Consider the following 19,925-nt stretch of genomic DNA (forward strand, 5'->3'; position numbering starts at 1 on the left):
TTATTAAGGTGGTGTACCAAGTTTTACAGGGATTTAGGTTGCACACAACATTCTCTTAGATGGGATGCACTCACGTTTGGTCTGTCCTTCACCAACTTCAACTTCAACTGTAGTGCCTGGTTCAAAACAATAAATGTCACCATGTAAAATACCAACAATCATGCCAGGTGCATATTCCAAGACTAAACTCTCATTCAGTTCTTCACAAGAACACATCAACCATAACCTCTCCCACTTCAGCATCAATTTGCTACATAGGCTTTACCAATTTTTTTTTCTTACAGAATTAAAATGTTTTTAGAATTAGAATGATATATGCAAAGTATGAAAAACATAACTTTTGAGGTTTCAGTATATAAAACTAATATATTTTTTTTATTCAGAGGAATTGATGATTGAGAATTTGGTGATATTTACACATTTATTTTTCAAAATCGCCTTCAGCCATGTGAAAATAGAATATTTCAAAAGGAAAAATACAGTAATATCTTATTTGTCACTTCAGAGAAAGATTTTTTAAAATATAAATTTCAGATCAACAATTTTCTCTGAAAACTGGCTCATCTTTAGCCATTCATGCTGGACTCTCCATTCATTAGGTAATACAGATATCATAATATATGTCTGTGTATATTATATATGATGAAAGTTAACATAATTCAAAGACAAATTTCTTGAAACCAATACGAATATTAAGGCAGTAGTAGGAACTGTAACATGCATATAGAAATTGATGAGAGTATGGATAATTTTCCCCCTGAAACAAGGCAAACTATAAGTGAGAATGAATGAATATGCAGGTTAATATCTTCTACACGTGGTCATGCTATTATGCAATTTAAAGGTTAACCTGCCATAATCCTGTTAAAAATAAAATTGACCAAAAAAAATGAAGTCATTAGATACGCCATTATACTGCACATGCACTCTAACATGCAAGCATGGTAATCTATCTACATCTATCCAGCTAAAGAAACCACATTACATATTAATAATAATCACTATGTATCTTCACTTCTATATCCATGTATGTATAAGAAGTTAATATTACATTTTAAGCCTCTTAAATACAAATTAGTAAAAGATTATATTTCCCCAGTACTTACCTCATGATTATAAATGGAAATGCTGATTACTTCAAGAAATAAATTCCCTATCTTAATCAGTTTACTCTCAGAGTAAAGAGACGAGGGTTGTAGTCATGAAATCAATTTTCATTCCATTGACAAACTGATCCATTGTTTCTGGATCAGGTAATTACCAACTGACACACCATCCGAGTGATTCGTCAAAGCTGCTTGCAAGTTACGTGTGACATTACCAATGACTGGTGACACTTTCTTAGGAAGTGAATCAACACCAATGAAATCTGGTGTGTATGATTTACCAAATGAAAGGGTCACCAGTCGCTTGGAATTTACAAACAGCTTTATGACAACACCCACTAGGTATAAACATCATCTTTGGTTGTATATTAGATGGTAAAGACCTCTTATATTTACTTACCTGGCTGATCTAAGCTATCCAGTGTTCTAGGATATCAAGGATATCCAAACCCTTCAACCAGATTATGAGGTTTGAAATTTATCCCTTATTACCCTCACTAGCTGATCAAAGATGCCCACTGCTCTTGATTAAATATTGACAAGCACATGGAGTTAGATTTAAAACTATTAATAAAATTTGGGTAAATGAACCTACCATACACACTAGCTGATCAAAGATGTCCACTGCCCTGTATCATGTGCTTTTAATTAAGGATAATTTTCATTAAAAATCAAACCTAAAATCTTGACCATAGGGTCTGATTTAACACACTACATGCTACTCACTAGAAGATCGAAGATGTCCACTGCTCTCAACAACATGGTTTACCAGATCATCCATTTCTTCAAACATGAAGTCACATCCATCCCAGCAACACTCATAGACCTGGATTCCAATCTGTTCTGCGTTTCCACCTTCTTTGTTAGCTGAATCCTTGTCTTTACTCTTCTTCTCTTCCCTCATCTTTGGAGGTCTGGTCGCTGCAATGTGGGCGGCCATGCTCTCAAATCGTTGCTTCTCTTTCTTAGAGAGATTACGCCACTGAATTACAACAAACATTGGTCAATATCAATTAGCACTATGCTTCATAGCTTACAACAGAAATGCTCAAATATAAATGTATGACTGGTGGAAACTCTGCCTTAGATAATGGCCCCAGACTGAATTTATTTTGTATTTTGAAAATCATTGATCAAATTTCCCTTGCTAGACAAGGTAAACACCCCCAAATGATATCCATTATATAATCTTTGAATGGATTTTATGAGCTCTGACATAATAAACCCTAATACTCTATGGGGGGGGGGGGGTATAATGGCCCTTCAACATTTTTCACAATAAAGTCGCCACGCAAAATTTGTTGACCGCACCGCTCTCTGACTTTTTACTTTCAAGTCTCGTGAAACTTTTGAGACCAAATTTGTGATGCCCAGGTACACAGTAAAGAAATTACATAACGTTATGTAAGTCAATGTGAGACCAAAGATTGCTCCAAATTATGATTCAAGTACAAAGTCAATACAAAAATGTGTAAAATGTGTGATTATTTCTATTAACAACGTTAATTTCATTTGATGCTATTTATGGCTGAAATAATGTCGCCAACAAATTTTATTTAAAAAAAATAATAAAAAGCACAAAAACAGGGAAATACATAAGAAAAACAACAAAATACATGAGAAATTGATTTTGGTACTGGAATTTTTCCATTTACAATTGTTAGGAATGCCATAAATGATATTTATATTTAGGAGCTTTATTAAGTGAATAATAGCAATAAGTATGAGTATGATTTCATGAATAATAAGCATAATTCATTCATTTGAAATAAAATACATAAATTAAGACGAAGTAACTGAAATTAGGTGAATTAAGTGAAATTCACCTAAATAACCAAATAGATTCCCCCCCCCCCCGGAAGTGACAAGGTTAAAAATAACCCAGGAGTATTAGGGTTAAACACATTAGAATCAAAGAATGTTAAACTTATGAACAAAAGGTCCATGTGAAAAACCGTAATGATTAATCTTACATCTTGGCCAATGCTTCTGCTGATGTCTCCAAATGTCATCTCTGGATTATTCTTCCTACAAGCTGCTCTATTCTCACTAGCAAATAGAATGAAAGCACTTGGATTCCTCACCATCTTAGACTGAAAATGAAAGGAAAAACAGATCTTTTAATAAAACAATGAAAATGTATACATGTCAATTTCTTGCTCTGTCAAACACATTCAGAATTTTTCCCATATTATCATTAAGCTGTTTCTTAAGTTTAATTTTAGAGAAGATTTGGGTTTTGTTTTTGCATCATTTTTTTACCATCTATCATTTTACAATGTTCTTCTGTCAGATATGAAATCATAAATGGATTTTGGACCACAGACAACCAATGGAATGTAACTACTACCCAAGCTAAGTCAAATACAATGATAAATAATAAAAAGACTCTTTTAGAACATACATCGTCTTTCTTTTTGCTGCTCTTTGGTGTTGATATACTAGAGGCTACTGAAGCTGAATCATCTATATCACCAAACTGTTCTGCCATCCTAATCAATTCTTCTTCAGCTTTCTGAGAATCATCATCACCCAGCTCTAAACCGATCTCCATCTCTTCCTCCTCCTTCTCTTCACTCTCCATTTCTTCTGCGTCTTCTTCCTCTTCCTCTTCTTCCTCCTCTTCTACCTGCTCTCGTAAGAGGGGAGATGGCTCTTTGACAGGAGTGATGGGTTTCTTGAAGAAGTAGATCTCATCATCAATCACTTTGTTGGAGACATTATGTCTCTTCAGACCCTTCACCTTCCGTGTAGAATGATCCACATCTTTGTACTGGGATTCACACACGTAGATATGCTTTTCAGCAAACTCAGTTGGCCGACCTGCAAAACAATCAAACAAATTAATAACATATTTGACTTGATGTCAAGAAAAGTATGGACGAAGCTTAGGCTCCGGAGTCTGCAATGTAAGCAACATTGATATATACACATAAACATACACAAATCAGGTAAGATTTTATTAGGCAATTGCACCTCTGAAAATTTTCTTTGGAAAATATTCAATGTCTTAACTTAACAACAGTTAAATCAATACAGAAAACTTGTAAAATATAGAAAAACTATACATCCTAACAGTACTTTTGGACTGGAAACCTTATCGTGATTTCATCTGGATATCATCTGTTATCATGAGAGATATACCAGACACCATATTTTAGGCATTTATGTGCAAATGTGAAACCAATTTTCATAGTAAAGTTGCCTTCATGGAACTGAACCTTTGAGCCTAGTCCCATACATAATGATTTTTGTTGGAGATTTACATCATGCACAACAACACAATTGTAAGGTAATGTATCCCAATCACCCATTTAACAATCCAGACCTATGCTGTTTGCTACACAGATGTATATGAATGGAATTCACTTAGTAATGATATTAAATCTAGTTAAACACTCTCGTTTCAGGACTTTACTATAAAAACGTTCAATATTTTCCAAAGTTTGTCCATTTTACTGAGTAGACCTCATTCCCTTTACATTCCCCCTCTCCCCTCTCTTTCCTTTTCCTCTGACTCTCCTCTCCTCTTCTCTCCTCCTGGCTTATTATTTTGTACATTTTGTGATTAATCAATGTTAATAATTTTAACATAGGACATTAATGATGCCTAAGAAAACCAAATTCTATTAAAAATAAATAAGAAATATTCTTGCAAACTTGCAGAGGGGATTGGAAGGACTAAGAAGTGAAGTTATTACTCACCTGAGATGTAATCCTTGAAGAGCATAAGGGAACATTTTCCAAGGATATGAATCATACCATAGGACTCCTCCACACAGCTAAGGAATACTTCATTCTGATAAAACATCTTGGTAGGAGGATGAACAGTCTCAGATGGATGGATGAATACAGGTCCAAAGAAAAAGGTCTCGCCACTAAGAAAATAGAAAAGTCATTGCAAGGATAAATGAAAAATGTGAAATGATCAAGAATTCGAATTATTCTCACAGGGCATCTTTTTTTAAAGTTCTCCTTCATTCAACAAGAATTTGAAGGAAAAAAATGTAACTTGAATGTATATTTTCAAGTTAACATACTGTGTATGTAAAGACACACACACACATACACATAAAAAAAATCAAAAGTGACAAACTTCTATAGTTATACAAATTAATCGTAACTGCCAGTAGTGGTAACAATAATAAAATGAGTTTGAATACAATCGAACAAAAGACCACCCAAGTGTTTGCATTCATATTTTAAATATATATGCAAGTCACAAGCAAAAGAAGCATGAAATTCTGTTTAAGCAAAAACAATACATGTGCCCATGCCTATTGTACTTGGGGAATTTCAGTGTAGATTCAATCATTCCACAACATTCAGTTTACATAAGCTAACTATGTCAAAACTTAATAGATCTTTAGCTAAATATTAACTGATAATTGACCAAGATTTGAAGACCTCTCTCTTGAAAGGATTGCTCTTTGCCACAAGAAATATTTCAGTGGATTTAAATACATTTTGGTAAAGCCAGGAACCCATTGACCATGTAAGGAATGCACACACACCTTGCAATCTTCCATATTTTATCCATCCTGCAGATATGTGGTCTTCCTTTGATAGTCTTGATATAGACAGCATCACCAAGTTTATACCATACTCCATTCCAACAGATCTGTTCATAGTACACCAGACCTCCATCACCAGCTCCTTCCTGTAGTACATCCTGTATACAAACACATCACAGTCAAGATTATACTAACATCAGAACGCCAGTAATCCAATGTAAATACTGCAAGCCTGAACAATAAAGGCAATCGACGAGTATATCCAAGAAACATGTGCAAAGTATTAATCAAATATACTATACTAAAGACATGATATATCTGATGACTGGGCAAAACTAATTTGTGAACTCCCAAAATTGCATATACAGACTTATTTATTTTGAATAAAGAAAAATTCATTTTGAATTCAATGACAATCTAAAAAGTTATTATTTGACTAACGGTCTGAAATCAGTTACCATCATAGCCACTCCAGTACAAGTATACATGTATAAAGTGAGGTTATGAAACTAGTGAAAAATGAAATCATACAAATATCAGTTTGGTTCATGATACTTGATCAAATGTAACAAAAGGCTTTCTTACTTCTCTCTCCTTGTCAAATGCTGGTAGGTTTATAGATGAACCAAATGCATCATGAGATTTATCTGGTGGTGATCCAGCAAACACTGATTCTACTCTCACTTTAGACAAAGGTTCATCACGGTTGATGATCTTAGTTGAGCTTGTAGGTACAGCCCAGATCTATATTGAAACAATTGATGGGTCAGTGGTAATATTAATGCTTCACAACTAATAGTGTTAACTTGAACTTCAATAATATAAACCTGAACTTCATAATTTCTGTAGAGCTGTATAAATATATACATCAACACTTTTATATTTTGTATGTATTCATTTCTAAATCAAAAGTGTACATTACTGTGTAACATGACTGTATCACCAGGTACTGTCATAATCCCCACTTCACTTCTTCCTCTAACAAAAGGCCTGGGTTTGATTTCATTAAGACTTATTATAACAACAAATGAACAATTTCTATGACAAATTATTAACTATCAGCCAATCAGATTGAAAGATTTCAGTAGCTTTTAACTGTTATTGCAAAATTACTTATTATAAAAAGTTTTATGAAATTGACCCCAGACTAGTATCATTACTAAAGAAGTATAAGATATGAATCACAGTCCCTTTAAGGGAGGTTAAAGCTGTCAGTCCCCTGCTTGTTTCACTAGATGTATAAACTAAATTGCTAAGCAGATTGGAATCATAATCATCAACTGAAGGGGGGTTAAACATCTTATTCAAATAAAGTTTAAGGACAATCTGTCTTGTTCAATTAAATCCTGATATACTGCAATATTTTATGGAATCCTGTCATTTTATCATCAGTGAAAGAAAAAAAAAAAAACTGTACCTGAATATTCTGAAAGATTCTTGCTATGGACTTATACAATCTGGTGTTGAATTCTTCCCAAAACACACATGAGGAACAGTGTCATTTTATATTACAAAATTCTATAGATAAGCTATACACAGAATAACTACCTTGATTTTCTTGAAAGCCTTTGCCTTGGCTGAGTAACGTGACTCACAAACAAACACATCTTCTTCTTCAAAGCTTTCTGGTTTATGCTTGAAATAATCCCGGACAAACATCACAAAGCATTTTCCAAGCACATGTTGTGAAATCTTGACTTTGTTGTAGTAATCACTCTTGAAGACTTCCTGCAAGTGTGGTGTAATCATACAAAATCACACATTTCTTTCTTTTTATTTTAAACCAAACTCTAACATTGCTACAGGCAGTTGGTGTACCCCATTCACCACAAAAAAGACACAATCATCTAATCATTATCACCAACATCTAAACATAAGGATACCATAAATCAACAAAATCTTATCTATCAAAAAAAAAAAAAACAGATCTAAGTCATTGTGAATTTTTCTGTCAATGGTTTACCACTAGTTTAAATATTGAAGTATTTGACATGTTACAGAAATTACATATAAGTTTAGTTTTCTTGAAAAATCTAAACCCTTATCTATTTCATATGTAAGCTTGATAAAAAAATGTGAATGAATCATACTCAAATGTCAATTGAAGATGTGCAAACAAAGCCTTACCATTTCAAGAAACTTCCTTGTTGCAAGATGGAATGTTTCATTTGGTCTAAGGAACCAGTTTCCATGAAGCCAGGTCTCACCATCAGCATCTCTCCATAGCTTCTCAATACATACTATATGATTCTTAAGTTGTTTCTCACTGAAATAACAAACACATTTTTACAATACGAATGAATGACCAAACTTCACATTGCCTAACTGACAATCATTATTTCAAATTTCAAGATTTTTATCTTTATAGTATCTCTCTATTTCAACATTATATTTTTGACATCTGATAACAGGACAAACACTTTATTTTAACTTATTCATCTTATACCATCAAATTATACAGAGCCAGTTGAAAGTAAATGTGCTCCTAGTTGTGATAATTATCTGCACCATATTGAAACAAATCCTTGAGCATCCAGTCAATGTGAATGAAAAGAAAATATATGAAAACAAATCACAAATAGAATATATATTGACTCACCTGGGTTCAACATAGACAAAATCACCAACTCTGTAAGTGACTCCATTCACAACCAGACCATCATCATTCTCCTAATAATCATGAAAATAGAGCAAAGATGTCAAAGTAGTTCATATAGGTAATGCAGAAAAGACAGGAACAAATTTATCTAATGTACCAAAGACAAGTTCAACTCCAAAATATGCGTGTTAGCTCACCTCCAGAAATTAATTCTTATTGGGGACAAGATATTGATCAACATTTCAAGTGTAATGGCCACAAAGAAAATAGGCAGAAAGAAAAGGATATTGTTAATGGTATTCCTAAAGACAGTATGGAAATATGTAGCCTTGAATGCCACAGCATCATGTTTTTTATTACACACTTACATATAAATTCAGTTGTAATATTTCTTTGGCCTTTGAAATTAACAATTCATATAATGAATAAAATCATTTCATACATTATCTTGTTTATCTCCTGGTTTGACTTCCTGATGTTCTTCCATACTTGAGTCCTTCTTCGATTCCTCATCTTCTTTCTTCTCACTATCCTCTTTCATCTAAAATAACATCAGAAGAAAATAAATAAGCTTCAGCACCATCTATAATGGGTGGAGGCATAAAAGTGATTTAATTAAACTTCAAATATTATCGTCAGATAACTCCCTTATTCCTATTTTACTTATTCTACTCAATTTTTCCTCCATCCTCTTTACCACAATACGAATATGAATTCATGCTGTCTGCCGGCATTGAGTACACAAGACAAAGAGACAAATTGAATATTACAATTATGACAATTACCATCAGCCTAATATCATCTACCTTGAAAATTGCTACAGTATTGTTTTCTTCCAAAGTTGATTATTCACACAGAAAACTGTCATTCTAGTCCTAATTTTATCTGATAATCTATTACCAAACCATCTCAAAGGTTTTATTTTCTCATTTCTCAAGGATCACAGACTTGACTCTAGTCCTCACCTCCTTTGGTATCTTTTCTTTCTTCTGTATATCCAATGCATTCTGTAGATGACGATGGGTGTAACTAAGAGCAGGAGACAGAAGAATCTCTCCATTCTTACAAATTTCATCTCGAATTTGGATGAAGAAACGCTGCAGCTCTATTGAGTCTTCATATACCTTGAAATATAAAAAAAAATACAAAGACCAGATGTATCAACTATTCCAGAATCTATAAAATCAAATTGTACATATTTATTCACGTAATCTACAAAAATCTAACAGCAAGAATACTAATTATACATGTATTTAAAAATGATAGTAATCTCCAAAGAGTCAATCCATGCAAGGTTTTATGTTTGTGCGTATATTATTGCTAATCTATATACTAAATTTAACTACCCAATTCGTGTGTTTCAGAATACACACGCCGATGATGTTTATCATTTTGAGAGGCCTACCTCTCATTGTGAGTCAACACCTTTTTCCTATATAGTAGTAAAACATACAAGAGAGAATCAAACATTAAAGAAATATTTAACTGTACAATGAATTCCAAGCGCAGCAAAGAATACAAATCGATCAGTTGAACTACAAGTGATCCTAGAAAAACAATAGTCCTGTTCAAATAAGGTTTGTAATCACTTTGAAGAAAAACACTGTGGTTAATGTATGGTGTTAAATACACTGATGTCAACCAATCTGTCAGGTTTAACACACAGGAATGTCATTGCAATAAGGGTGCAACTTCTGTGCATGAAGGATGAGATGAATTTTACCTGTGAGTCAGTTCTGCTGAGTTGTCTAGCCCTTTCAAGAACAAAGAAGATGTGATCTTGGAAGCAATCCAGTCGCCGATAGCAACCACGATCAAGGTAACGGCGAATAGTATCTAGATCAAGAGGTTTCCTGGAAGACAATGAAATCAAGGCATATTAAACTTGAAATGTGGTTTATCCATATTGTAAGGGAAATTATATTACATCTTGTTAAACCTCAGGTCAGTTATAGAAAGAGTTCCAATCAAGTGCTAAATACAAAACAATATTGAATGAAAGTCTTACATGCATGCTTCTGATGAAGCTGTCTGATTTTTTTTAGATACATTTGAGAAGGAATCTGCTCAAATTTAAATTTTACCATCACACACATGTATTTATAATTGTCAATTGTAACTTTAAGATATATATTAATATTTTACATTTTTTAATACAATTATTCTTACAGTATATTGTAAGCTTTGGATCATTAATTGAAATGAATGTGATGCTACATTGTCAGTCAACACTTCGCTATACAGATGATGACATCAAAGTAGCATTTTAAAACAAAACAAAGTAAACACTTTATCCTAAATATCAATACCGATTAGAAACAACTGAACCATGTTTACTTTTGTAGGTTTGGATCATCCACAGTGACTTCCTTATCAACTGGTATCTCAGCTAATGAGTCGCTATAGCAACGCCCCTCCTCATCCTGATGATTGGCTACTGATACAAAGAGACTGGTAAGAATCTCTCTGACTAATCCCTGTATATCAGGGACACCAGAGGTCTCATCTCCCATCAGTTCTGTCTTGGTTTGGAGGAGGATACGCTGAAGGGTCAAGGCATCCTGTAGAAAGCAATGTAGGTATACTTAGTAAATGTTTTAGCTTCCAACTTAGAACCTGGACTCCATCCTAGTTTTGTGTAGTAAACACTATTTTAATTTCAATTTCAATCTTTATTTCCAATTTCAAACATACATTTACATTAAAAAAATACATATACACTAGTCAGAATATGGTGAAAATAAACTTAATTACTTTATGTACAAAACCACATGATAAAAACAGGGAGAACTGATAATCATTTTGGGGGTCTAAAGGGATTAGTTTATTCTAAAATTAGAGAATAATCTCACTCCAAATCTAGGGTAGTAAGTTGGGGAGAACAGACTTAAATTGGAGGGGGAAAACCTCACCTTATGGCATTGTACCAACAGCTCTAAAATAATATGAGCACTGTTTATTCTGAATAGTTTTTTTTTTTTAAGTGAATGCACTTGAATCCTTTCGGTTAGAAAAGAATGCAGAGAGACAATGTTAGGCTGATGAGTACATACCTTGTAAATGAGTGAGTCTGGTTCATTGAACTTGCATGCATTGTCAAACATAAGAAGGAAATCATTGACCATATCTTCTAGTTGCTCATACCCTCTAGATATTATCTTCTGTTGGATACGTTGCATGTCCATAGGCCGCTTGATCACCTGATAGTACTCAGGATATTCCTATGGTGGGTAAACAGGACATTTTAATTAATGTATCACAAATGTTCTTGTTTGGGTAAATAATAGTAGTACAATGTATATCTATTTAATTAATGGTTGCATAAAGGCGACCGCACACCTTACGATTGGTCTGCGACCCGATTTCAGAATAAAATGTAGTAGAATTTGTTTCTAATATTGAGACTTGGAATATCTTACTGTATAATGTTCGAAATCTTCGTACGAATACAATGTTCAAATCTGTGACTATGCTATCATCCTTCTTAGAATAAAAGTGAATTTATTATCTAGTTGTAATGACGTCATAGCAGTCGTACGATTTGAAACTAATTTGGCCTTTAGTCTAAAATATAGGCTTGCAATAATTTCAAAATGGTTATATAAGTATTCTTTCAATTAATTTTAACCTCAAATAAAATGATATATTCCATTCACATTTTAAGAAAATGAGCAAAATGCTATTTGTTAAAAAATCGGATCGTGAACATTCGTAAGGTGTGCGATGGCCTTAAGAAAATGAGCAGAATGCTATTTGTTCAAAAATCGGATCGTCAACAGTCGTAAGGAGGCGCGATAGCTCAGTCGGTAGAGCGGGGGTTTCGGATTCCGGTGACCCGGGTTCGATTCCCAAGTGGTGCGCTAGTGCCCTTTGGTAAGGCATTTATCCTCATTACCAGGTCCCTCGGAGAGGACCTTAAGCCGTTGGTCCCCTGGTTGCTTGCTCACAGGCATTCGTGCTTTCTTAGCAGTCAGGTAAAAAAACAAGTGGAACGCCTCTGGCAGTCTCGCCTGCATTACCTAATTTAATATAGCAGCAGTGCTAACTTTGAAAACTACTATAAAATAATCATTCACAAAAACATCATTCATATAATGACATAATACCACGTTCATTGACCATAAATGACATTTGAACGGAGACTTAAGACTGTCAACTACACCCATGTCCACATTTCATTCACTCTATCCATAAACTTTCAAAGTTATGATGGCACTACAACAATTACCCCAACATGGCCTAAGTTTATTGACCTTAACTGACCTTTGACTTGGTTTTGTGACCTGAAACTCACAGGGGATGTTCAGTGATGCTTGATTACTCTTATATCCCAAGTTTTATGAACTAGATCCATAAACTTTCAGAGCTAGGATGGTAATTTAACATATATCCCCAACACGGCCAAAGTTCATTGACCTTAGATGACCATTGACCATGGTCATGTGACCTGAAACTCGCACAGGATATTCAGTGGTACTTGATTAACCTAATGTCCAAGTTTCATGAACTAAATCCATAAATTTTCAAAGTTATGATGGTAATTCAACAAATACCCCCAACTTGGCCAAAGTTCATTGACCCTAAATGACCTTTGACCTTGGTCATGTGACCTGAAACTCAGACAGGATGTTCACTAATACTTCATTAATCTTATGTCCAAGTTTCATGGACTAGATCCATAAATTTTCAAAGTTATGATAGTAATTCAACAAATACCCCCAACTTGACCAAAGTTCATTGACCCTAAATGACCTTTGACCTTGGTCACGTGACCTGAAACTCAAGCAGGATGTTAACTAATACTTGATTAACCTTATGCCCAAGTTTCATGAACTAGGTCCATATACTTTCTAAGTTTTGATGTCATTTCAAAAACTTAACCTTCGGTTAAGATTTTGAAAATAATTTTCCCAACATGGTCTAAGTTCATTGACCCTAAATGACCTTTGACCTTGGTCATGTGACCTGAAACTCAGGCAGAATGTTCAGTAATACTTGATTAACCTTATGTCCAAGTTTCATGAACTAGGTCCATATACTTTCTATGTTATGCTGTCATTTCAAAAACTTAACCTTAGGTTAAGATTTGATGTTGACGCCGCCGCCGTCGGAAAAGCGGCGCCTATAGTCTCGCTCTGCTATGCAGGCAAGACAAAAACCCTCGGTATAACCATACGTATAACCTTGATAAATTGTGAAATTACATAAGAGCAATTCCATGAAATAATCAACATGTTGGTATTTCCGACACCCATTACTCTCAATTCTTAATTCACTTTGAAAACTACTCATTCCAAGCTATAATTCGAGAAGAGTACACCTTTTTATCTGGTCCCTCATATAAAGGTTTGGTGGTACATAATGCTATGGAATTCATTATATCATTCACTTTCCAACATTAACATGAAAAAAAAAACAACCTTTAGATACTCTCAACAGAGAGATTGATTCTACTGTCCTACATGATACAATAAATCTTTGGAACAACCCCCTTCCCAAAGTTTTAATTCCTTATATGAAATGGAGGGGTGGGGATAATACAATTTTGGTTAGATGTGACTTTATCATTTATCATAGAAATACTTTTGAGAATCAGAATTATGCCAGTTTTGACTTTTACCACAAAAAAATTTGCGAGGAGAGTTTGCACGATAAAATACACTAAACTCAATCATAATCTGCAAAGAAAAATTTAAACAGCTTCCAAGTCACTAAACCTAAATAAACTGACTGTTTTTAAGTTGTACAATGTTGAGTGCCCTGCCATGAAGCTACAGCGTCATATTTCTGCTGTAGTCATAGTTACTTACATTCTTAGATGGGAGTCTAATAAATGGAGGTGATAACTCTCTTCCATGTTGGTCAGTGTAGTTCTTGATAGCATTAAAAAGCTCATTCAGTTTCTGGGCTAGAGGACTCAATGTCTTGGCTGGAGATCGTTTGACTGGAGTCCTCTTCTGACCAATTGATTTAGGTGTACCACGACCACCGTCAACTGTTTAGTAATAGAGAAACAAATAATTTTCATATATCAAGACTATCATTATGGCATGTAAAAGGCAGGGAAAGATATGAAAAGAATGAAGGCTCTTAACATAATACCAAGGACACTTTGTTATAATTTGATACAAAATTGTTTTTGACACAAGGAGGCTTATGTATTTGACATACATATTTACACAATTTATATGCCCATGCAGAGTTTTTAAAAGGAAAACCAGTAATCATTTGGGTTTTTTCTTGACATTCTAGAAGCACTCAAAATGTTCTGAGGCAACCTAAGTCAAGAGTAGACTGGAATGTCTTTTCTTGAGAGAAAAAGATAGAAAGAGTGAAAGAAAGTCTGGACTCTCATTGCAGCACTAGGTAACGAGCAGAATTCATTGGTTTGCGTGCCAGTGAATTTCTCTCCTTACCTGGCCCTGAAGACAGACCAATTTCATTACACTTGTCTTTCAGAAGTACTTCCAATAGATTAGCATCCTCATAGACCATAGAGCCTTCCTCGTTGTAATGACGGGCATTTTCAAACATCAAGGCAAAGTCCTTCATCAAAGCTTCCTCAGTTTGGTACTGTAAAAGAAAGAACAATAGCAAACTACATCAATGCAATAAAAGTGTTTGCAGATTTATATTGGAATATTTTCCTTCCATTATTCAATTTGAAATAAGATTGAAGATCAGAAAATAATACAATTTGATCAAAGCAAACAATTTGTATAGTTGCATTACCATTGTACTTACCTTGTCATTCTTAATGTGGCTTTCGATAGTCTTCATATCAATTGGTTCAGTGATGATGTGATAATAGTCTGGATACTCCTTCTTAGAAGGCTTCTCCATAAATAGGGCAATGGGACTACGTCCTGATTCCTCCTGTATAGATAAACATATATCATTCATGACATAGCCCTTTTCACATGCTACAAGAGAATTAAGAGAACAAGATCATCTTTGAATAGAGATACAATCTTGTTCTGATCTCTTCACTTGCTATTCATTTATTCAGCTCCTATCCTACCAGTTAACCATATTCAAGAATATTTTGGAGGAAATCAACCAAGTACCAAGTAAAATGATGTTTCTATACTACAGGGCAGCTTCACAAAAGCATTCACAACTTTGTGTGATGCAAGACAAGGTGCAGGCTTACATTCAACAATGACAGGAATCTAACCATCAGATCCTGGTGTCCATTGTGCTTCATTGTCAATCTAAATAAAGGAATTGGGCACACTGGTAAACACAGAAAGGTGCCGAACAAAGGGTTACTAGTACTGATATACTGGCTCTCACAGACACTTTACCTTGTATTGTACCAGGGTTTGATACAGAGCCATCATCTTGGGTTTCTGAGTCGAGTCCACATCTGAACGTCTAGTCTTCCAGAGCGGTACTCCACTTCTTCGTCTTCTTCCGCCCTTTTCACTCCCTTCATCTTCACTTTCATGTTCCTTCTGCAAATATAATGTAATGCCTTGTTGATGCCTGAAAAAACTCTCATATGTTCTCAAAGCAGATTCCTCTGTAACATTTTATATACATGTATGCATTTAAACACACTTTACAAAATCTAAAGTAAGTCTTGAAATTAAGTAACTTGGCATTCTAGACATAGAATGTTTAGTATCATTATTTCTATTTGATTTCAGATCTACATCTATAAACAAATCAGACACATCTCTTTTGTTTACCTTTAATAATGACAACAAACAACTATTCATCAGCCATTAAAAACATGGCCTCTATGCACTTACAGGTGTGGTCTTAATCAGTATTGCCTTGCATACAATTAGTGCACATGTTTTTAATACTATAAGTGATGATGTAATCTAATCCTCTACACTGTAAACAGATAGACTTACTAATTGTCTGTACCTATCTCATGACTACTTGATTTTCACGATACACATTCACAACACATTCAGTAATTATTTTTCCTCAATGAGTCCTAAATCCTAACTTATGCTTTATGATGCAGCAATGAATACCTTCAAGATAGGTGATGTTGAAGGGACCTCTTCTTCTTGAGGTAGTGGTAAAGGTGATGCTTTTATACCGTCTCCCTTTTCAACCTCTCTCTTCTTATGCTGCATGGCTTTATGTAACTTCTCTGCATCTTTGTACAGCTGGGAGGAGGGCATGTTGTAATGGTAGGCATTCTGAAACATCAGTTCCATGTCAGCTACTAAGTCGTCTAGACCCTTGTATTTGTTGTTCTTGAAGAAAATAGATTAATAGAGGATGAAATAAACCTACGTTACCAGTTTAGATGGCTCAGAGTCATAGGACTTGTCAAAATTATAACAAAAATTATTCACACTTTACCATAATCATAAGAATGTATCAATGTGTTTTGAAATGTACGGCTAAATATCATCTGATATATTAAATGCTACCAAGCTCAATGAAATTTCAATCCAGGAAATATATCAGGTTTTCAGAAAATGCAAAAAATTGATTGTACGATATATTCTCTAGTAGCAACTGCCTCTATAGAAACTCTAGGCAAAATATATAACCAAAAGCCAACATCAACCATAATTCTTATCCTCTCATTACTAGAATTCTGAAAAATAATATCCTATCACACCCCCAAAACGTACCCTATTTCTAGACAAATCAAAGCAATTGTCAGAGGAGAAAATGTTAATTAATTGCAGCAATGTACTCGGACATTTTTTTAAGCATACATCATATGTGTAATGACAGTCTTACCTTGAGTTTTGATCTGATTTTAGTGAGTGCAATAGGTTTTTTTATCTCTCTGTAGTAGTCTGGATAGATCCGACTGTTTGGTAATCTCATGAAAGGCTCAGAAAGCAGCTGTCCTAGATTGTTTCGGAAATTCAGCACAAAATTAAAGAGCACATGGCGAGGATCCGCACTGTCTGCTGAGAAACCCTCATCATCATCGTCATTATCATCACCATCGGTGGATGAAGGGACATCAGAGCTTTTAGCAACTGAAGTGGCAGTAGAGACAGAGAGGGGATGGGCTGGAGGAGGAAGGGGAGGGGGTGAACTAAGGCCTGGATGTTTGTTGTCTACTCCAGAGTAACCAGCAAGATTTAGAGCTTCAGTAATGGCAGATTGACCATGGGCCGATGGGCGTCTAGAGGACAAGAAAATGAAAACAAAACAAAACAATAAAAACAAGGTGTAAAAAAAGGGAATAAAGAACAACATCTCTAGATGAAATTTTTAATCAAGGAAAGAATTATCTCACAAACTGACAATCTCAGACTGCATACTTGTATGTTACATAAATGTTCTTGCAGAAATGAATTTCATATATTTAAGGAGCAGTCATGATCAGTGATGATTATAAAAGGATTCTTACCTCTGTTTTTTATTAATCCCTTCTCTACTCTGTCTCTCTAACTCTGATTTCTTAGAAGTCATGACTTTCCTGAGTGTGACAGCATCTTTGTAGATCTGAGAGCCAGGTTCATTGAACTGTTTGGCATTCTTCACCATCAGAGAAAGATCCTTGTCTAAATCGGTAAGACGGTCATATTTCTTGTTCTGCAAGGGAAGGAATAGGTGCAGCAGGTTACACGAGACACGTTTTGGTGCTAAAAGCTTCACAATCATACCAACCCTAATCTTCACATCAACTCTAATCTAAAGATAACATGTATCTAAACTAATCTCAACTGCAACATTTACTATCATTCTTAACAATTAAGAATATAGAGTCAGGATTTATATCACACCAGTGATTGTCAGTGGAAAACAAAAATATCCTTATTTAAACATAACGGTTGTATTATTTCAGGTGAAAGTGATGTATATTTCTTCATTAAGAAAATATGGGGGTATAATTTTTAAAAATTAGAATTCCATGATTTAAGTACACTAAACAATGATCAACACCTTGCTTGGAAAAAATATATTTGGCAGGTTTTACTGTATTTGTTTGATAAGTATAATTATCATTGGCCTTACCTTAATCTTGATAGCAATATCACAGAGATCGATAGGATTATCAATGATCTCATAATAGGCAGGAAATTCTTGTTGTCTTGGTAACTTGCGGAACATCAAACTAACGATACGCCCTGTGACATCTCTATGACCCATCACAGCACTGAAGAGGATTTCACAGGGATCATTTGGATCATCTATGATATACCCACTTTCTTCTACTTGTCCTCCACTATTTTCCTCTTCTATTGCTGCATCATCACCCATCTCACTGGTTCTTGCTTCTTCCTGTAAACATCAATATATTACAAAGATGTTCAATAATTATTCATCTCAATAATGACATTTGAATAACAAGCCAAAACAAGCCATACTTGCAATACAGCTAATGGATTCACTGCAATTTTTGGCAACCCCTTGACCAGTTTATTGCAAATACAAATTAGCATTAAAGACCTTACCAGGAATATTCAAGGGACATAATCTTCAAACGTCATTAACAAGAGAAGAAAACAGGACAGATTTACAAATGAACCCAAATTCACATCTAACAGTAGATGAGAAACCTAATATGACATACAAACAACAATGGTCTTCATCTCTCTCAGAAATCATTAAACAAATGAATTTACCATGGTGTTTTTATGTGTGATTACTCATCACATGTAATAGAAATTATAATATAAACAAGCAGTGATACTTATTTATAAAAATTATCTATATATTAAATATGGATTTAAACTTAACTGCCCTTACAGTTTAACTACACATACATTAAAGCTTAACAGTTATTATCCAGAGAAGAAAATTCAATAGAGAAAAAGTTCAAGTCTAGTTTTGATTAAAATAGAAATTCATTGCCTTTTTGCTTTAATACTTAAGTTTTACTTTAATACAAAAGTTTTGACAGAAAAGAGCTTTATAGAATTGATTTTGTAATGTATTACAAAATGTCCAGAGGTAACATCCATGCAGAAACCACAGCCAATAGTTTTTTTCCCCAGCTCAGTACAATGGCATGACAAAGCACAAAAAGGGGGTAAGACATGGTTGATAACATAGACAATGAAATGAGAATGTACATGTGGATTAACAAAAAAAAAATACTGCACCATGAGAGTTTGCATAAATGTAGCTGAAATAATTTGACTGAATCTTAAGCCAATATTTAAGCAGCTTGATACACATTTCTTTTAATCTATAAATGTATTTCATCAATAGGACATGATTTTCTCATCCTGCAGCAAATATAAAAATACAGGACCCTATAGCATGAAGAGAATTCAACCTCCCATTTGATATGGAAACCATATACTGAAGATTTACAAGATCAGTAAGAGTACAGTCCACTGCATTTTCATATGAAAGATGAAAGGTCTATATTAATACAAGTATTGTACAAATGTGTATAAATTTCACATTTAAGGACAAGTCCACCCCAACAAAAAGTTAATTTGAATAAACAAGAGTGTCGCTAAGACGAGCACATAATATGCCCGCCTGTAACGCGGAAAATGGAGTTATTGGTCAAGCAAGAAAAGTTGAAGGTGGCAACTTTACCTTTGACCTTCTGACCTCAAAATCAATAGAATTCCTGGGATCTATGCAACTAATGGTAGTATCATACACATCAAATTATAAGAGGCTAGGTTAAGTTCAACTGAAGTTATCGCGTTAACAAGGACTGCAGAAGGGTAAGATGAAAACACGTCACTGTGACCTTGACCTTTGACCTCAAAATCAATAGGCTTCCTGGGATCCATGCTAGTATCATAC

General features: G+C 34.4%; 1 protein-coding gene across 12 annotated transcripts in view; it reads right to left on the reverse strand.

Annotated features, from left to right (window-relative positions):
• The window catches only part of LOC129256882 (protein polybromo-1-like), a 44,555-nt gene that overhangs the window by 12,941 nt on the left and 11,689 nt on the right, over positions 1-19,925 (reverse strand). For 4 of the 12 annotated variants that reach the window (XM_054895093.2, XM_054895092.2, XM_054895091.2 and 1 more), the window contains exons 5-27: positions 18,171-18,437; positions 17,563-17,747; positions 16,938-17,334; positions 16,211-16,438; positions 15,527-15,676; positions 14,964-15,095; positions 14,636-14,792; positions 14,030-14,214; positions 11,273-11,440; positions 10,557-10,780; positions 9,943-10,072; positions 9,185-9,343; positions 8,662-8,760; positions 8,220-8,290; positions 7,748-7,886; positions 7,169-7,348; positions 6,206-6,364; positions 5,621-5,778; positions 4,812-4,984; positions 3,511-3,929; positions 3,080-3,199; positions 1,833-2,088; positions 75-116 (exon numbers count right to left, since the gene is read on the reverse strand). In XM_054895093.2, the coding sequence (XP_054751068.2) occupies positions 75-116; positions 1,833-2,088; positions 3,080-3,199; positions 3,511-3,929; positions 4,812-4,984; positions 5,621-5,778; positions 6,206-6,364; positions 7,169-7,348; positions 7,748-7,886; positions 8,220-8,290; positions 8,662-8,760; positions 9,185-9,343; positions 9,943-10,072; positions 10,557-10,780; positions 11,273-11,440; positions 14,030-14,214; positions 14,636-14,792; positions 14,964-15,095; positions 15,527-15,676; positions 16,211-16,438; positions 16,938-17,334; positions 17,563-17,747; positions 18,171-18,437 (4,198 nt within the window). The remainder of the gene's footprint in view (positions 1-74; positions 117-1,832; positions 2,089-3,079; positions 3,200-3,510; positions 3,930-4,811; positions 4,985-5,620; positions 5,779-6,205; positions 6,365-7,168; positions 7,349-7,747; positions 7,887-8,219; positions 8,291-8,661; positions 8,761-9,184; positions 9,344-9,942; positions 10,073-10,556; positions 10,781-11,272; positions 11,441-14,029; positions 14,215-14,635; positions 14,793-14,963; positions 15,096-15,526; positions 15,677-16,210; positions 16,439-16,937; positions 17,335-17,562; positions 17,748-18,170; positions 18,438-19,925) is intronic. The other 8 variants (XM_054895089.2, XM_064097491.1, XM_064097495.1 and 5 more) reach the window with 3 other exon arrangements.

This window comes from Lytechinus pictus, chromosome 3 (assembly GCF_037042905.1).
Source record: "Lytechinus pictus isolate F3 Inbred chromosome 3, Lp3.0, whole genome shotgun sequence".
Taxonomy (NCBI): domain Eukaryota; kingdom Metazoa; phylum Echinodermata; class Echinoidea; order Temnopleuroida; family Toxopneustidae; genus Lytechinus; species Lytechinus pictus.